Source organism: Aphis gossypii, chromosome 3, assembly GCF_020184175.1.
Source record: "Aphis gossypii isolate Hap1 chromosome 3, ASM2018417v2, whole genome shotgun sequence".
Taxonomy (NCBI): domain Eukaryota; kingdom Metazoa; phylum Arthropoda; class Insecta; order Hemiptera; family Aphididae; genus Aphis; species Aphis gossypii.
In genome coordinates this window covers 28,740,344-28,758,891 of record NC_065532.1, presented here as the reverse complement: position 1 = coordinate 28,758,891, position 18,548 = coordinate 28,740,344, and the positions used below count along the sequence as shown (strand labels likewise).

Here is an 18,548-nt window from a genome sequence, read left to right as displayed (position 1 = left end):
TTATCATTATGATTATGGGTTTATATGGCTTACGAAAAATGTATTACCAATGTTAATATGTAGAATATATTCTTATTGTCTTATTTGTTTGCTTTCATCAGTTTCTTCAATATAATGGGTATTAAAACAAAATCGTATATTTTAACAATAATTTTAATATGGTACAAAACTACAACTACCTACAATATTTTTATTGTAATTAAAACTTGAAATTTAAGATGAAATAATCTCGTTTAGAATTTAAAATTAGTGCGTTTCTATGCTTCATAAAAGTTTTAAACAGAATATAATTTCTGAGTGAAATCAGTTAGTTATTAAGTATCTACTTATAAAGGTACATATCGACTACATATTAGTCTTGTATTATATTTTAATTATATTTTTATATTATTCAACGTTAATTGCAACAGCTCAGTTCATTACTAGAATCTTCTAAATTGTTTGTTCTAATATCTTAGTAACCTATTTATTTTTAATTTTATCCATTTTTAATAATTTAAGTAAAATCAATTCTAAACTTCTGAGTCTAAAATATTTTGGAATATACTACTATAACTGTAGTTGTTGCTGTTTTGGACATTAAATGTTACGATTATAATTATATTTCATTTTATTCAATAATATATTAAATTAAACTAGGGTAAGTTTGGGTATAAGGATTTAAATTTTGAACACAAAAACTACTGTAATTCTAATACATTTATTTTATTATTCATTTTTTATAATCATTTATTGAAAGCAAACCAAAAACAATTCCAAAATTTTAAATGCTTAAAATAGCTTCTGATAGAGCTTAAAAGTAGTCTAAATATTTCCAAAATTTAATAAATTTAATTTAATAAACAAAAATTTAAGTAAAATCGTGTGTTTCAAGTTTCAAAGAATAATTATTTTTTAAATATCTAATAATAAAATAATAAAATCGTTTAAGAAGAAATTGATACTAATTATTATTTTTTTGGACATTCAATGTCATAAAAATGTTAATTTAAACACTCATAAATAAATATTATACGTTCATTTTTTTTAAATTCCAGCAAGATAAATTTATGAGTAATCTAATATACATAAATTATTAATACCGATTAAACATTTATACAATTTTAGTTAAATAAAAATTAATAATTTTAGAATCAATAAAAGCAATACTTACATTAAAGCCAATTTAAGAAAATGTATATTTTTATTGTTTTAAAAACGTTTTGGATATTTGAGAAATTAAAAACAATTACTAAGGGGTTATGGATAGGCAACGTTGGATTTATTGTATTGTAATTGTATGAGATTATGTGAAGTAAAATATGAATATTAGTGCGAGTTAATGTTTGTGAATTTCGTACACAATGTCACAATGTCAACATGTCAATACTATAACATGTAAGTATGTAACTATGACATATTAATATTACTATTCATCATAGCTCTAACTGTTTTGTGTCATAAACTCATAGAATATATGTATGCATATTAAATAGACCATTATAAGATAAATCAGCAATTAGTAGGTTATATCGAAAATAGAGTATAAGAAAATTATTATATTATTTTAATTTGGTGTATTATGTGGTAGGTATAATATATTTTATCTAAAAATACTTTTAGCGTTATTAATGTGTTCTAATCCCTTTTATCCAAAGTTAATCGATTGGAAATTTTACATATACTGTACTTTGAGCTTGTCATAATTTAAATTTGTTGAAAATACATGGAAAGAATAGCTAAATGACTATATTTACAGTTAATATAAATTATGATTAATAGTATTGTATATTTTTAAAATCAATCATCATAATATCTTATAATTTTTAAAATAATCTGTACGTGACTATGAGACTTTTAGTAAATATTTATTTTATATTACAAATATTTTAAAATATTTTAGATTGAAAAAGGCTTAAGATTTTTTTTCTTTTAGATTTTCAGTTACTTTTATAAAAAATGAATTATTTAATAACAGTTATTACATTTATTTTTACTAAATTCTATTAGTCAATAGTATAATTGTTGTCATAAAATTTCCGATTTTTTACTGTAAATTATTATATTGTTATTATTTTAGATTATTTTTATAGTTTATAGCGTCTAATCACGCTCTTTCTCTCTCTCTCTCTTTGCTTTACTCGTTCACTCTTCGGTTGTCATGGCTTTGGCAGAACGGCATTAAAATGCTTGGCGCTCAAAAATCTATATAAGAGCTCTTTACAATAAACCACAGGAGGTGACGCCATTACAATATAGCTTTTTACATTTTACTATACACAGTTAAGAGTTAAGAGAATAGTCATAGAGGAAAAAACATTAAAATATAATAAAAATCTTTTAGAAAACGAATAGTTTAAATTAAAACATATGATTACACATTAATGATGCATTCAGCATTCAATATAATTTTGATACCTATTTAGAATAATCTTACCATATTACACGTACTTCTTCTTCTTCATCTTGGTAGAAATAATAACTAATAAAAAAAAAAAAAAGTTAATATAATTTTAAAATTAATTTTATGTAATAGGTAGTAATTATATTTACATCTTATCAAAATAATTCATTATGTATTACATATTTAATTCAAAGGTTTGTGTTTGTATAGAATAAAATTAATTTTGTGTAGTAGATGCTTAAACTAAAATATGTATTGTTAAGTGTTTTGTTTTATAATTTTAAATCTGATATTTTAAAATTAGTTATTGGCGTTATTGTACAATGAAATGAGATTATACATTATTATATTTAAGACTACCAATAATATAGCTTATAATTCATAAGTTAATAATTAATTCATTAATGAATAAAAATAAAAATCCGTTAGGTAACCAAAGTTTTACAGTTTTGTCAAGTCAATTAGATCTAAAAAAACACTTATTTATGTATTATGACTGTAGTCTCCAATAATACATGGACATTTTAATGAATATAATGCATTTAAAATAAACATTATTTTGTAGAATAGATACCAATATGGCATTATGAAATGTTAGGAAAATTAATTCAGCTTTATACTCAGCATAAATATAACTGCAGTAATAATATAATCACGCTTGACGCTTCTGTTATGCACAAACCATTTTCATTGCAGCTTGGTGTTATTTATAGTTGTAATAATATTGTATATTATACATGTTGGCCATAGTATCTATAAATTACCATAGCAGTTCCCAAGGCAATTCGCATGGAATTAAGGTTAGAAAATGATAAACGTTTGTTGAAAACATGAGTCCATTTCGTTTTATTAATGGTAATGAATGCATAATGATTGACATAGTCGAGAGCTGTAATCATATTTTAGTTATAAATTCAAATTGTGTTTCAATTTTAAATTAAGTACATTAAGTTATTTATATTTTATAATATAGATTTGTAAAATATATACGGTATTTAGTACAGTTAATTTAAATGTTTTCATGTAATAAAATATTAAAATATTATATATTATTATATTATATTATGTTATGTAATAATAACTGTATAGTATGCCAATAGTTTTTGTATTAAATTTAAGTTTGTAATATTTCCATATACTGTATTTGAAGCCCTCGTGGATGTTTAAATTAATAAATAAAAATATGATTCAACTATATTATTAGGATATATACAGAATTTATATCTAGAACTTAAACTGACTTATAAATGATATTTTCTTTAAATATATAATATAGGTAAAATATTATTGTAATTTAATTAAAATAATTTAACAATATGGTGACTGTATTTATAAATTATGAATTTAAATCTGAAATTAGTTATTGTTTACAAATAAAAATAATATTTAAATATGTTTGTAGATGCTTAAAAATGTATAATTTAAATGATATGATGTACATACAATGCCTATACCATACGCCGTAAACTTGGTTCATGTATTATAATTATTAGACTTTTGGAAGTCTTGTAGTAAATGTTGATATTTCTAAAGACATATTTATAATTTATAATTCCTTAATAATGTTCTTATACCACCCCTATTATCTATTAAACTTGAATAAATACAATTATTTGGATACAAAACCTTTATATGAACTTATAAACACTTAATACATATATATCATATACCTACAATATCGTTAGATTTTTACACGGTAACATAATTGTCTGATTTGAGAATGTTAGAAATAAAATATTTAATTTTAACATTTTTTTCTATGAGCAATTTTTAGAAGCTGTGCCATTTAGTTTGAATATTTTTCATTAATTTAAATATGCTATTGTTTTGTTATAATATAACAATAATAACATAAATATTACATAATATTGAATATAACTGTTAATAGTTATACTTCATTTTGTCTATTATGATTTGAAAATTAAAGAAAAAATGGATCCAAACTATCTATTTTAGTTTAGATTAGTTGCTTTTGTAGGAATTCCAAAACTGCACTGGTTTAAACATTAATCGACTATACAATTAATACCATGCAATAATTTTAAATCTTCAGATATATAATAGTAAATATTTTTAGAATAATAACTTTGATAAATTGTTTAGGTTTCCATCATACATGCATAGATTCAATGTTTATTATTTATAATTGTTTCCAGTAATGTGAATATTAATGGCATTCTATTGTGAAGGTACTGATTTTGGTAGTATACTTATAAATTATATATTTAAACTTAATGCATGTAATGTTATTTTGCGATAAAACCGGGTCCACGACGGTTATGCGTTGTTTGTTATATTTTAACTAAATTTCCGAAAGTATTAATTTTACAATACGATATAGTGAGCTTATAATGATTAAATAGGTACATAATTTGTAAGCATGCTTAAAAATGAAATATTTTAAGGTTAAAATATTTTGTAGATTGTTTCAAAATTATAATAACAATTATTGCAATATTAGAATTAGCGAAAAACTGGGGAATATACTCTATAATGTTACAGCAGATTGAACCTCGTCATATTGATTTTAGGCAACTGTAACGGATGTGTTAAATTTTAATTCAACGATGAATCATTGTACACATTATTGCCGTAGGCGAGTTGGAGCGTGCGAATCGATGGGTACTTCAAAAACACTCCGTCGTAGGTAGAGTGTAATTCTAAACTCTAAAACAAAACTAAAACACTAAAACACTCCTATCGTTATAATATTATATCTCAGTGAACGGTATATCAACGGACGGTGTGGTACAATACGATTTACCTATATATGTATATATAATATCCAATATCCATACCGTACAGTTATATACACAAAAACGATGACTACTGACTAGGACGAGAGGGGCATGGTGCGAATTCACTGTCGTGTGGGTGTGGGGGTAGAGACTGATGGTGGAAACGGAACGGACGTCATCGTGACGGCTGTCAACATATGGACGAATACGTGCTGTTTTCACTGTTCGTTCGGATATATGGTATCGTTATTAGTAGCCATGGCCAGTTGTTTCATACGAGACATCATGACGGATTTTTGTAACGGTACGTCGGCATTTACGGTCTGTTCGACGCAAGAAACCGCTGAGCAGCGAGTGCGTTTCGACCTTTTACGTCTCGGCCCGCGCGGTGCTGCAGGATTGTGCGACGACCACGTTCGCGGTATAATTAAAGTAGCCCGGTCGTCGTGTCACACGTGTTCACAGGATATTTCGTAGCTGACCCGTTCTATCGCGGATAGTTGCATACAGCCATATTTACCTATAATATAAACTACCCTTTACGCACATTACCGGTATTATATGCGGTGTGTTGGCGGTGGCTTCTAAACGACGACCCTACGACATCGGACGACCCAAAAAATAGCTCCTGCTAGTGTAACACGCACCATGTTACTAAATCCTTCCGACCCGTATCGGCGAACCACGTGGACGTTGGAAGGTGCAGTACTCTTGATTACACCCCAACCACTACGTATGTATCGTACGATATTATGTAGTCGGCGAAGCACCTTTTCTGATACCATCCCATTGATGACCTGATGAAAACTTTTATAGCTTAACCGTTTAAAGCTTAATTACTTATTCGAATGTTTTTAGTCGAAATCCTATCAAATAATTTTTTTCGAAAAACATTAAAAATTTACTGCTTAAAGATAGACGTTAGACGTTAAAAACTACATTATTTGATATATTTGATGTATTACCTATCTACATTATACGTTAAATTACAGTCATAATATATAGAATAGTGAATTTTTTATTCAAATATATAAATGGAGATAAACCATTCTATCAGTCTCATAAAATGTTTAATAGAATAGGTGTATTATAATCACTCCTTTATTTTAAAATATAATTTTACTCTATTAATAATCTTTATAAATAAAATGTATTAATCCGTAAAATGGGTTTTTATGATATTATGCAAATACCTTTATCAAACAAAGCCATTTAATATTGTTGCATATAAATGAACACGTATTTGTTAAGTTAGTTAATTTGTATTATTAACTACGCATAAAAACATTATTATTATTATTATTTTTTTTGAATAGTTAGATATTCTGTAAATGTATTTCTTTAATATATAATTATGCATTTTACAATAGGTACCTATACTATAATATGTTTGCATGAGTACTTACGAATTAAAATGCGTAGGTATATAACTACTTTAAAACATTATGTTGAATTAATAAACCATTAGTTTTAGTTTTTTTTTTTTTTTTAACTTTTATTGTATTATTGATATTATATGACAATGTGTTTTATCTTTCACTCTGCATATAGGAGTATTATATGTTTGTGTAAAATAAAAATGAATAATCATTATAAATAATTCACAAATACTGAAATACGTAGGATTATACATACAATTCGTTTAACCTTTAGTCAAGACTTGAGATAATAATTTATGTACCTATAGTGCACGCGCCTAAATCGACTGTAGCGATAACACTCGGTAATCAAATATATAATGCATTTGTGAAAGAGCGCATGCTCTTAAGTTAACTGTCAGAGATCATAAATGTTTTTTAAACTGGGATAAAGCTTTGACTGGAATGGCAGCTGATGGTATAGCTGAGGAGTTCATAAGAAGTGTCGAATTATACATGGTTTGAAGTTTAATAGATTGATTGGTAATATTATCATTATTAAATTGTAAACATAAAATATAATTTAAAAAAAAATTAAAGGTGATGGAGACAGTAGTGTTTCGAAACGAGTGTTGTAATTAGTTCCCTATGGATCTAATCAATTGGTTAAAAAAATAGAATGTCGAAACCACATTTTAAGGAATTACAGTACAAAATTATCAGCGCTATGACAAAATGTACAAAATTCCCGATGTATCTGAGACAAATCATAACAAAAAGTATAACTAAAGTTAGCATGACTATTCGAAAAGCTATAACATATAATAAAAAATAATAATTATATTTGTTGTCAGATTTTATTGTGAATGCTTACTGCCGTCTGCCAGAGATTGTCGACCCTCAGTACGGGAAACGGTGTTTAATAAGTGACATCATAGAACCTAACTATATACAAGACGAAATACAAAAAGAAAAAAACAAGAAAAAAATGAAAAAAAAAACGATTTTTCTAATTCCAATTAGAATTGACTATTTTATATGCATGTATACAGTATACTTGCAGTATACAAGCAGTATAAATAAACAGTTACTGTATCATCTACGTAACTATTACTGGTCTATTATATTTTACAATAACCTATAGGTTAAAATGGACATAATGTCACCAAAAAAGTATTAACGTAAATAACGTAACACATTTACTTAAAGACGTGTTAAATAGTAAAGAATTTATTATTTTACACGTATTTAAAGAAGTAATAATGTTATATTAGTAAATCGAATTATAACGTACCTATATTAATTAGAATACTCTATATATTGCTAAAACTATTTAAGCTAAGGAGAGCTTAAATCGGTAAATAGATGATCACTGTGAGCTAGGAGCGAGCGAGCCGCGTATTAGTACGTAAAAAATAGATAAGCATTGAGCAACAATCTAAGCTACGGCTACGGTGAACTGTTACGATACGTTCTAATTGATTGTCCGTTAAGGAGTAATGTGCATCTTCCGCGATTACGACGTGGACCTAAGGGCGTGGTCATGGCCTGCAGCGACGGCGGCGATACGGCTAACAACGCCATCTCTTGAGCTTTGTGTGTCTACACGTTTCCGTGAGACGTCCTCGGCGAGTCCAAAATTCAGTGATTCGTACCTATGTTCATAATATTATCATTGGTCGAAAAACGTCTTCGACGCGACTCGTCAGAAAATCCGGTTAAAAAGATACGATCGCATATACGAGTATATAAAACCGGGTGAAAACAAAAACGATTTTAATAACTAAAAAAAACCTTCAAGCCCATCGCTGTCGCGAAACTCTCCGTTAAAACGATTACAAAATTCCGTGCCGAGTCGTGATACGCGTTGTACTTACGTCATAAACATTTTCGAACAACATCGCCATGTTGGTGTGATTAGGCGCGACATGCGACGTGTTACCGCCGAACAGTGCGCCTCCGCCGCGGCCGCGGCCTGTGCTGCGTTCGTCGTGCTGTGCGCGGTCTCGGTTCCGACGACCGCGGCCGTCAACGTGCTGGCCATCGAACCGTTGCCGGCCCGCAGCCATTGGACGTTCATGCGGGCGGTGGTCACGGCGATGGCCACCGGCGGCCACAACGTGACGGCGTACACTCCGTTCGCGTCGTCGTCGTCGGCGGCGGCCACCGCTGGCGTCTGCGACGGTGCCCCCGTCGGTTGCGGGTACGCGGAAGTACCGTTGCGGCTCGGCGTGCCGGACAAAGTGGCGATGGACGTGCGGACGGCCGTCGCCGATTTCGCCGACCAGTGGCGGTTCGTGGGCATCGCCGTGGACAAGAGTCGGACCGCTTGCGACCGGCTGGACCGGATGGCCGCCACCGGCAGCTTTGCCGGCGTCCGGTACGACATGGTCGTCGTCGAGCTCGTGTCGTCCGAGTGCACGTCCCGCGTGTCCGCCGCGCTCGGCGACCACGTGCCCCTTGTCTACGTGTTCCCGTCGCCGATGGCCTCGTGGGTGGAGGCCAAAGCGCTGGGCACCGGCCCCGGCCCGTCGTACGCGGCCCGGCTGTTCGCCCGGTACGCGGCGCCCGACACGTTCGCTAGGCGGCTGGAGAACGTGTACGGCTGGACCGTGATGGCAGCGTTACAGTGGTTTCACGAGCGAGGCGACGATCAGACGGCCTACCGCAAGCCCGCCGTCACGTTCGTCAACACGGACCCGGTTGTGGAAAAACCCGTGCCCGCCGTCCAAAATATGATCGGGATCGGAGGTGTACACCTTCCGCCACTTGAACCAATATCTCCGGTAAGACGTTTAGAAGACACGTCATTAGGTATATTTACACGCGGCAACGACAGTGATTTCAAAAAAGTTGACGATCGCTGTCAAATAATTAGTTTTTAGTATTTTTTACTAATGGAATATACTGGTGTACCAAATTCTGGCCGGTTTTATGAATTTTTCATTTTATACAATTTTACGGCGAAAGGATTTTCGTGCAAATTTTAAAACTCAACTTGTATGTTTATGGCATAGCATATGCGTAAAAAAAAGAATCTTAATTCTTACTAATAAAAAAAAATTGTTGGAAATACGTATACTTCTTAACACTTAATATAATTTTGAGAGAGAACGAAATTTGAGCTAAATTAAAAACTAGAATTGTATGTTATGGCGGGAACCATGTGCATTGTATTCGCAAAAATAATATTTTAAATAGGATTGGGTTGGAAAACTTATTTCTGGTCATTTCGTGTGATTTTGATTTTGCAATGCAAGGACTTTCCTCCCACAAATATGTGCATGTTACTGTACACTAGGGATTTTATATATCGTTTGTCGAGTGCTCGTTTTAAGAACCTTTCCTTTTATGCAATTTTTTGATACTTGATGGCCTACTATGGTTATTCTGAAATGTATTATATTATATTTGTTCACAGGTTCTCTAATATATTATTATAATTTATAAATTATGATCATTAATTATAGTTTTGTTTTATGATACCATGGGTATCATACAGTTAATAATATTTTAATTGTTTTTCATAGTATTTCAGATTAAAGTGATTTAATTTATAGGTTTTGATTTTTATGTTTACTTACGGACTGATATGAAACAAAAAAATCAAGGCCTAAGTTAGTATTAATTAATGTAATAACTAATAAGTAATTGAACAATGAATCAGTCTTACTATATTATGGCAAAGAAACATATCTTAAAAGTTGTGCTAAGAGAATTCAAAATATAATTATGGTCGTCTAGTTTTAGTTACTGGCATGTTTTTGATTTTAAAAGTGAACTTAAATTGTATATTTATATGTGCTCTAATCAAATAGAGATGGCTATTGCCTATTGGAACATTGTACTTTCTGTTTTATACATATTTCTATATATAAATACCCAAAATTAATAGCCCTAAAAAAATGCTAGTTGTATTCGCTTAATATACTTAAATTATAATAAAATTGTTCAGTAATAATTTAAAACTAATATAATATCCAAAATATAAATTAAAAAACGTGTGTTTTTAATAATTTAACATTATAACAATAATATATTGACAGTATCATATTATTGTTGTAGATATTTGATATGTCAATATGTCATACTGTTATTGTTTTTAAAAGACCACATTTTCTTTTTATGACATTTAATATTCATACGATTTTAAAATATTTATTTATTTATATATATATTATGATATTTTAATAATAATAAACAAAAAATAATATTCATTTTAACAATAATATTATTATTATGTTTTTAATGTCAGATAATTAATATAATACACCGTAGTATAATTATATACAATAACCATTTGATATTATATTGGTTAATATTATAATTTCATTATAATATTTTTGTAATGAAAATCGGACATGCATATTACATGATCATTAAAAAAATACTATTTGTGCATAAAGTTGTGTTAATAATTTATTTGTATACATTTTTGACATGTCTTGATGGTAAAAATATGGACAACTTTTAATCTCTTAACAAAAAAAAATATATGTATATATATTTCTGAGTGACGGGGATTTTGCATTGTATCGGTTATAATATAAATTACTTCGAGTTGATGTGTTTAAAACTGATCAATAAGTCGTTGGCCTAACATCGATCAACAATAAATAAATATCTGAGCACTATCGGAATTACCTGCATTGTTGTTTCCATCGAGTGTTATACTCGTCGACGGACGGTGATGTCATCAGGCGATCGCGACTTTTATAGGAGCAGGTGTGTACTTTCACAGTGAACGATCAGACGACCGTTTGGTGGCGATTTCGGTAAACGGTACGGATGTGCGGCTGTCTGTATTTGGCATTTGCTATACTTGCCTTTGGACACCGCTCGCCGTTCGAGTGCTAGCATTTGAGACGGTGGCTGCCAAGAGCCATTGGAACTTCATGAGAGTCGTGCTGATTGCTTGCGGACATATGGTGATGGTTTGCGGACATCGGGACACCACCCACCAAAAATAATACGTATTGGTGTAAAAGTATTTCTTGAATTTTGATTTATACTCGTATTATTTACATTTTTGGAAAAAACGCCATTAAAACTATTACTGCAGTTATGTTAGATTCAAGTATTTATCTTTAACTAAGATGGCAATAAGCAGCTTATGTTTTCAAAATGGTTATGAACGCTTAGAGTTTAAATAGTGTATACACGTATATGCCTAATAAACATTTAGTACAATCTACGTTTTGAATTATCACGTTACATATTTACATTTTTAAAGTAAGAATAATATTATTCTGGCAAAGTCGACGTTTTGATGTGACTATATAGCAAATCACATCGTGGATTAACACAACACACATACTATATAATTGTGTAATCTATTAATTTTTTGGTATATGAGGTCAAAATACGATTTGATAATAAATGGAAAAGATTATCAAAACTATTGTTGCGGTAAACAATGCACTAAAATATAAATTAAAAGAAAATAATCATCCCAATATATATTGAAATATAGGATTGGAATCGGGTAGAGGGGAGAAGTGTGACGCTGCAGGTCTTTTAAAAATCACAGAAAGCCCATCAATGCACGTATACGCATTGCCGTCGTGTCGTACTCGTTCAGTACGTCGAAAATATACTTTGACGAGCATACGCCTTGTACCAGCTATAACTCAAACCTCATGACATAATATTGTAATAATACACAAATATACAGAATTGGACGGTTTTCAATCGGACCGACTCGGTTCAAAACGATATTTGCAAACAAATAGTTAAAACAAATCATGACCCGCAGACCACGGTGGTGTGGACTCGCGGCCATTTTTCTGCTGACGGCGGCCATTTCGAGTCGGCCGCGGCCGGCGGACGCGGCCCGGGTGCTGGCGTTCGAGACGGTGGCCGCCAAGAGCCACTGGAACTTCATGAGAGCCGTGCTGCGCGCCCTGGCCGACCGCGGCCACCCGGTGAAGGTTTATACGCCGTTCCCGGACCTCGGGACGCCGGCCACCGACAACTACACGGAGGTGAAAACGTCCGCGGAGTACCGGATCGACGGCGCGAACGGTTTCGCGACAGCCGTCGACTTGGACGCCTCCGTGGTGGTGCCGCTGTTCGCCCGGCCGTCGTTCATGGTGCCGTTCATCGTCCACTTCAGCCGTTCGACGTGCGACTACATGGACCGGGTACTGTCGCGGGACGTCGGCGCCTACGACCTGTTCGTCACGGAACCGCTGAGCAGCGAGTGCGTGTCGCACGCGGCCCGATGGCTGGGCGTCCCGCTCGTCTACGTCGTGCCCGCGCCCCTGCTGCCCTGGATCGAAACGGGCGCGTTCGGCCACTACTCCAATCCGGCGGTCGCCACTCACCTGTTCGCCGCGTACGCCGTGCCCGACACGTTGTACCGGCGGTTGCACAGCGCGGCCCTGCACCTGTACACCGTCTGCGGGAACTACTGGTACACGGCCGCCGTGGAACGTCGGCCCTACGACCTCGCGCCGCCCGTCAGACCTGCCCTGGTGTTCGTCAACACGCACCACGTTACCGAACCGCCCGGACCTGTGCCGGCCAACCGCGTGGACGTCGGCGGCATTCATTTGACCGAACCCCGACCGCTACCGGCCGTAAGTACGAGTAAGGGTCTTACACTGGCGAACGATTTTTGTGTGCTCAAAATAATATATTATTGCGTTTGTTTCCTATACCTACGCGTATTTTATAATCGATATACTTGATTTCGGTTTAAAATAAAATTAATTGGTATATAGGAGGTAGGTCGTCTCAAACTTCACTAAATCGGATATCTCACTATTGTGGTTCTTTAATTATGCATCGGGTTTGGTGATTTCCGATGTCTGCCAAAATGACTGTCTATCCGTAGTGTAAGTGTGCCGAACGTATTTTTCGCTAAAACACGTACTCCGATTAAAATCAAAACAAATTTAAATTATTTTTACTCAATATGTTTTTTGAGAGTTTCCTCGGATCCTAAATCTATACAATCATAATGCTAGTCGTCAACTAGGTATAAACGAATATATTATATGTTATATTTTTAATACTTAGATTATTGTATTGTAAATTTGCAGACTTGGATAAAATACTTTTAGAGTATTATACTTTTAAGTATTCAGAATATATATTTTATATAAAAAAAAGTATTCAAAAAGTGTTCGGAATACTCCCCAAATCTGTAAATTTTTAAAACGATTCGTGTTTTCTATACGGCTAGTAGATTTTATAGTCATCATATATATTCATATCAAGTTGTAAAAAAATATTGTATACTAACATTAATAATTTACTAGTTTTGTAATATTATAAAACTAGTTGTCATCCGCGTGCTCCACTCCCGTGGATATTTTGCAAATTGTGGGGCTGTTTCTTAATCTTATAGTTATTTCGATTATAAAATGCTATAAAGTGTACATAATAGTGTACATTTTACCTACGCAGAATAATAATAATTTAAGGTGTTTATAAAAGCTCATAAATATTATGCTTATAGATAATAAAAACAATTTTTTTTCACATTAATATCATTATTCTTACACCCGGGAAATATATTATATAATAATTTTATAACGTCGTTAAATAAATAACAATAATAATGATAATTATACAACAACAATGGGCATGTAATTATGTGGGTTTTCGCATCATTTAGCCAATCAGCGCGCTATTGACTTACTATACTACTTTTCTATTGGTTATTATTATTATTGGATGCATTTGACCTATCTTAAAATAAATACTCGAGTCTCAAAATTAAGTACGTCAGACGTAGTTAGAATGCAGTTATATATATTTCAAACCCCGCAGGACCGTTCAAAACACCAAAATGTCATATATATATATATATATGTCGACAATAACAATTGATTCATCGTCGATTCTATATACACATTTTGAGGTGGATCATGTGCGATTGCTTAACTATAGGTACGCTTTAAACAATTATACTTTAATATATTATAATGTAGCTATACTACAAAAGCAAGTCCCGATTTTTTGTCAAGCGGACAAATCCATACCTTTCAAATATCGTCACCAAATTTTTTACTGTTATACCTGATGGTTATTTGATGGAGGTTTTAGTACCACTTTTGTTAGGTTAGGTTACGGGTTGAGCCTAGTACGTTTAGAATTTAAAATGCATATAGCAGATAAAAAAGATATAACTTGCGTATCGAGGACTGTTCTCAAAATTTTAATCACAATCTCTCCTTAGATAAACAATACTGAGGTGCTTCTGAGTTCAAATATGCTACTGTAAGTACATAATATTGCATTTTAAAAATTAACATGTAGATAGTAAACTTTAGTTGTTGTAGATTTTTTAAAGAGCAACTGTAGTGTAACGGCCTTGGGCAGTCAAAACAAACTTTCGAGGTATGAAGTCTCCATTCAATTTTCGTTGTGCACCTATTGCAATGTAGGTGTATATAAAGATACATGAAACATGAATGATACTGCATTTTTAATGTTATTTTAATCGGTGACACTGTAACAGTATCGTGGCTTCAAATTAATTACGTGTTTCGATTGACTGTATTTTAAATATACCTATAGGAAATCAACTAATGAGGTTTTGTAATTATATAGCGTGTAGTAGGTTATGAAAAAAACGAAGAATTAATTTTTATCAAATTTTTAGCTGTATTTATTATTTAAACGAGAACGTTACAGACATTGTATCTCACATTATTTTGTATAACCATTTTAATTGTTAATTTTTTCATTACTGCATTATTTATGTATTTAAATGTTATTTCAAATATTTACTAACATTTATATTTATTTATTTTTCTAGAATAACTATCAGGTGTTTAAATAATAAAATAATTAACTTAATTTTCTAGGCTTCAGGTTAAGTTAGGTGTGATTATGAGGAAAAAATATGGCCAATTGTAAATTGTGTCACTATCTATTTTAATAATATTATATCTTAGGAGATTACAGTAATTTTGTATTTTATGAAATATATTATAATAGTGTTAAATAAGTAGGTACATAAATGTGGTATTGTAGTATTTTTTAAAAAAAAGTCAAAGGGATATAACATCTAAATCTTACCCCCTACCATGGGACCACGCCACTAATCTTATACATCTATCAGTAAAATAAATACAATTTTTACTTGCGATGCTATAAAATATTGATATTTGATATACTTAGAACTTAATTTATGAAAATATTGTGAAGTTTATTTTAAATATTTTACAGGATATTTTAAAATTTATCGAGGAATCACAAAACGGAGTTATTTACTTTTCATTTGGCACCGTAGTCGCCCTATCATCATTACCGGACCATATTCAAAATGCTTTCAAAGATGCATTAGCTGAAGTTCCTCAAAGAGTACTGTTGAAGTTCGAAGGAGAAATGAAGGATAAACCAAAAAACGTGATGACAAGCAAATGGTTACCCCAACGAGATATACTGAGTACGATACCATAAAATAAAATTAACTTCAACAAATTAAACAGAAATATTTCATATAACTGTATAGAGCATCCAAATGTAAAGTTATTTATCGGCCATGGAGGTATATCGGGAGTCTACGAAGCTGTGGACGCTGGAGTCCCAATTCTAGGATTCCCTTTGTTCTATGACCAACCAAGAAACATGGCAAATTTGGTCGATGCAGGTATGGCGTTGTCATTGGATTTGTTTTCAGTAACCAAAAATACACTTTTAAAAGCTATCAATGAAATTATCAACAATGAAACGTAAGTGGTCGTAAAAAACGACGTATTTTATTTGTATTTCAAAAATCTTATAATATTTTATTAATTATTTTCAGGTATTCAAAAAATGCTAAAATTGTTTCTGACAGATTTAAAGATCGACCTATGTCGCCGACCGAATCAGTTGTTTACTGGACCGAATACGTCATTCGTTATAAAAATGCACCGCATTTGAAATCTCATGCATTCAATTTAACATGGTATCAATATTTTTTACTGGACGTTATAGCAGTTGTATTTTTAATAATTTTATTTGTTTCTTATATTACATTGAAAACGTTGCGGTTGGTAAATAAAATTATTTTTAAACCGTTATCAAAATCGAAATTAAAACCAGATTAATTTTAAGGGAAGTTTGTGCTTAAGAATATAACATATTTTTTAAATAAGTTAATAAACACCAATTATTTTTAATATTTTTCTTGTAAGATTTTATGTTTCCAAATACCTAGTTAAGCAAAGTATATAATTTATTATATTGCCTTATTTATTATTAACACTAGGTAGGTATTTTAAAAGAAATAAAACTTTTTTTTAATTATTATTATTTGATTTTACGTTTTGAGTGATGGTATAATGATTAATTTAATTTAATCTTAGTTTATACGACGAATAAAATATAAAATAGATAATTGTTTAGTTGAATTTCTTTTTAGAAAAGCTTAAAATAGGTAACTGGTAACTAAGTTCGATTTTATATGGCTATATTAATTTATTGAGTATAGTATTGTATTGTATTATTTAACGCCATCTACATTCAGCTATTAAACAACTTAGGATTGATGTATTGTTATACATATATACGCAAGATAGCGCTGTATATTCAATATTCATATTTCGTATTAACGACGTAGTAGTACACGTAATATTTTTTGAATGGAATCCCGATTCTATTTTAAGTAGTAGTATCGAACATATTCCCTTTAAAACGAGAAATATATTATTGTTTTAATCAAAATTTTCAGTTAAACTATTTTTTAATATTATATATTTATATACAATGAATATATTTATGTATATTATATTATGAAATATTTATTTTTAGAAAAATACAACAAACAAAATGAAAAAAATCAAAGTAGGAATCTGAGTCTTACTTTTCTATAACCACTATTTAGACTTATATATTGTTTTATTATGCTTCAATGTTCAATTTTTTTTTCAGAAAATTATTAAAATACTTAATAAATAAGTATGATTTGAACAAATAATCACTGAATTTATCCATAGTATTTTTAGCTAGGTACATAAATTATCGATAAAATTTTAAAAGATGATAGTAATAAATGTATGTGTTACAAATTTATTAGTAATGACCAAGAAACGGATTTACTTGTGTTTGTATTTTTGCTTTATACTTTTATAACTTCTTAGTGCAATTTTTTAAAACTAAAATAATTAAACACAAATTTTTCACATTTTCATTATTTTTATATTTTATATTTTCATATATTTATTTTTGTTATATATTTATAAATTATAAACCTTTGTATCCTGAATCTTATGTGAATAACTATTTTAATTATAAATTGATTGATTCTTATCGGTGGGCTGCATTGTTTTAATTTCATACAAAAATGATGGAATTATAAGTTCAATAATCAATAATTTTATAATCTATGGTAATTGGTAGTTGATCATCATATTATGCATAACTTTCTTATCTAAACATAATATGCGTATGTATGTATATTATAAATAAACAGTTTTTAATTCTTTAAAAAGTAAAATGTACCTATAGTTAATATAGTAAAATGAATGAGTGATAAACACACGAAACAAAATATTTTATTATTATTATTTATCTCAAATGTATATAATATACCTGATAAATAATACACGGAAGTGATTGAATTTTAGAAATGAACGGTGAATAACCCCCACCACCTATGTTATAAATAAATTATTGGTTTTAGGTACCTACCTAAATGTGGAGTGTGCGCTGTGTATATAGGATTCATAATTGATATGGCGAACGTATTATAAATATTTATAATATTATGTTGAATGTTATTTCATACTCGATGCCTATACATTTTTAGGTTGGCCAATGGAGATGGATTGTCAGAAAATGAACTCTGGTAGTTTTATTGTTAAATGAAAACATAAAAATTAAAAAAAATTCTATTTTTAATATCAAGGTTATTAATGCAGTGGCGTTTTTATGGGATAGGGGAGATGACGGAGATATATCCTCCCCTTGATTTTTTTTAGTTTATATCATTGAATTAGCTTGTAGATATGAAAAGATTAAAATTATATTTAAGAAATTTTATGAATGAGGTTTCCCTATTCACAAACGAAATATTTGTTGTATTTATTAATTGTTTAAACTTTGAATATTATTTTTATTTTAGCACAG

At 30.9% G+C, this 18,548-nt stretch overlaps 1 protein-coding gene across 2 annotated transcripts; it reads left to right on the top strand.

Moving 5' to 3' along the window:
* The first annotated feature begins 7,993 nt into the window (after positions 1 to 7,993).
* LOC114127703 (UDP-glucosyltransferase 2) lies at positions 7,994 to 16,602 on the top strand. Of its 2 annotated transcripts, none has more exons than XM_027992027.2 (4): positions 7,994 to 9,265; positions 15,663 to 15,882; positions 15,949 to 16,168; positions 16,243 to 16,602. In XM_027992027.2, exons 1-4 carry the CDS (start codon positions 8,408 to 8,410, stop codon positions 16,526 to 16,528), a joined length of 1,584 nt encoding a protein of 527 aa, XP_027847828.2. In that variant the 5' UTR covers positions 7,994 to 8,407; the 3' UTR covers positions 16,529 to 16,602. The 2 variants fall into 2 exon arrangements, with proteins under 2 accessions (XP_027847828.2, XP_050059214.1); XM_050203257.1 differs by lacking the exon at positions 7,994 to 9,265 and adding an exon at positions 10,984 to 13,060.
* Positions 16,603 to 18,548: the final 1,946 nt, after the last annotated feature.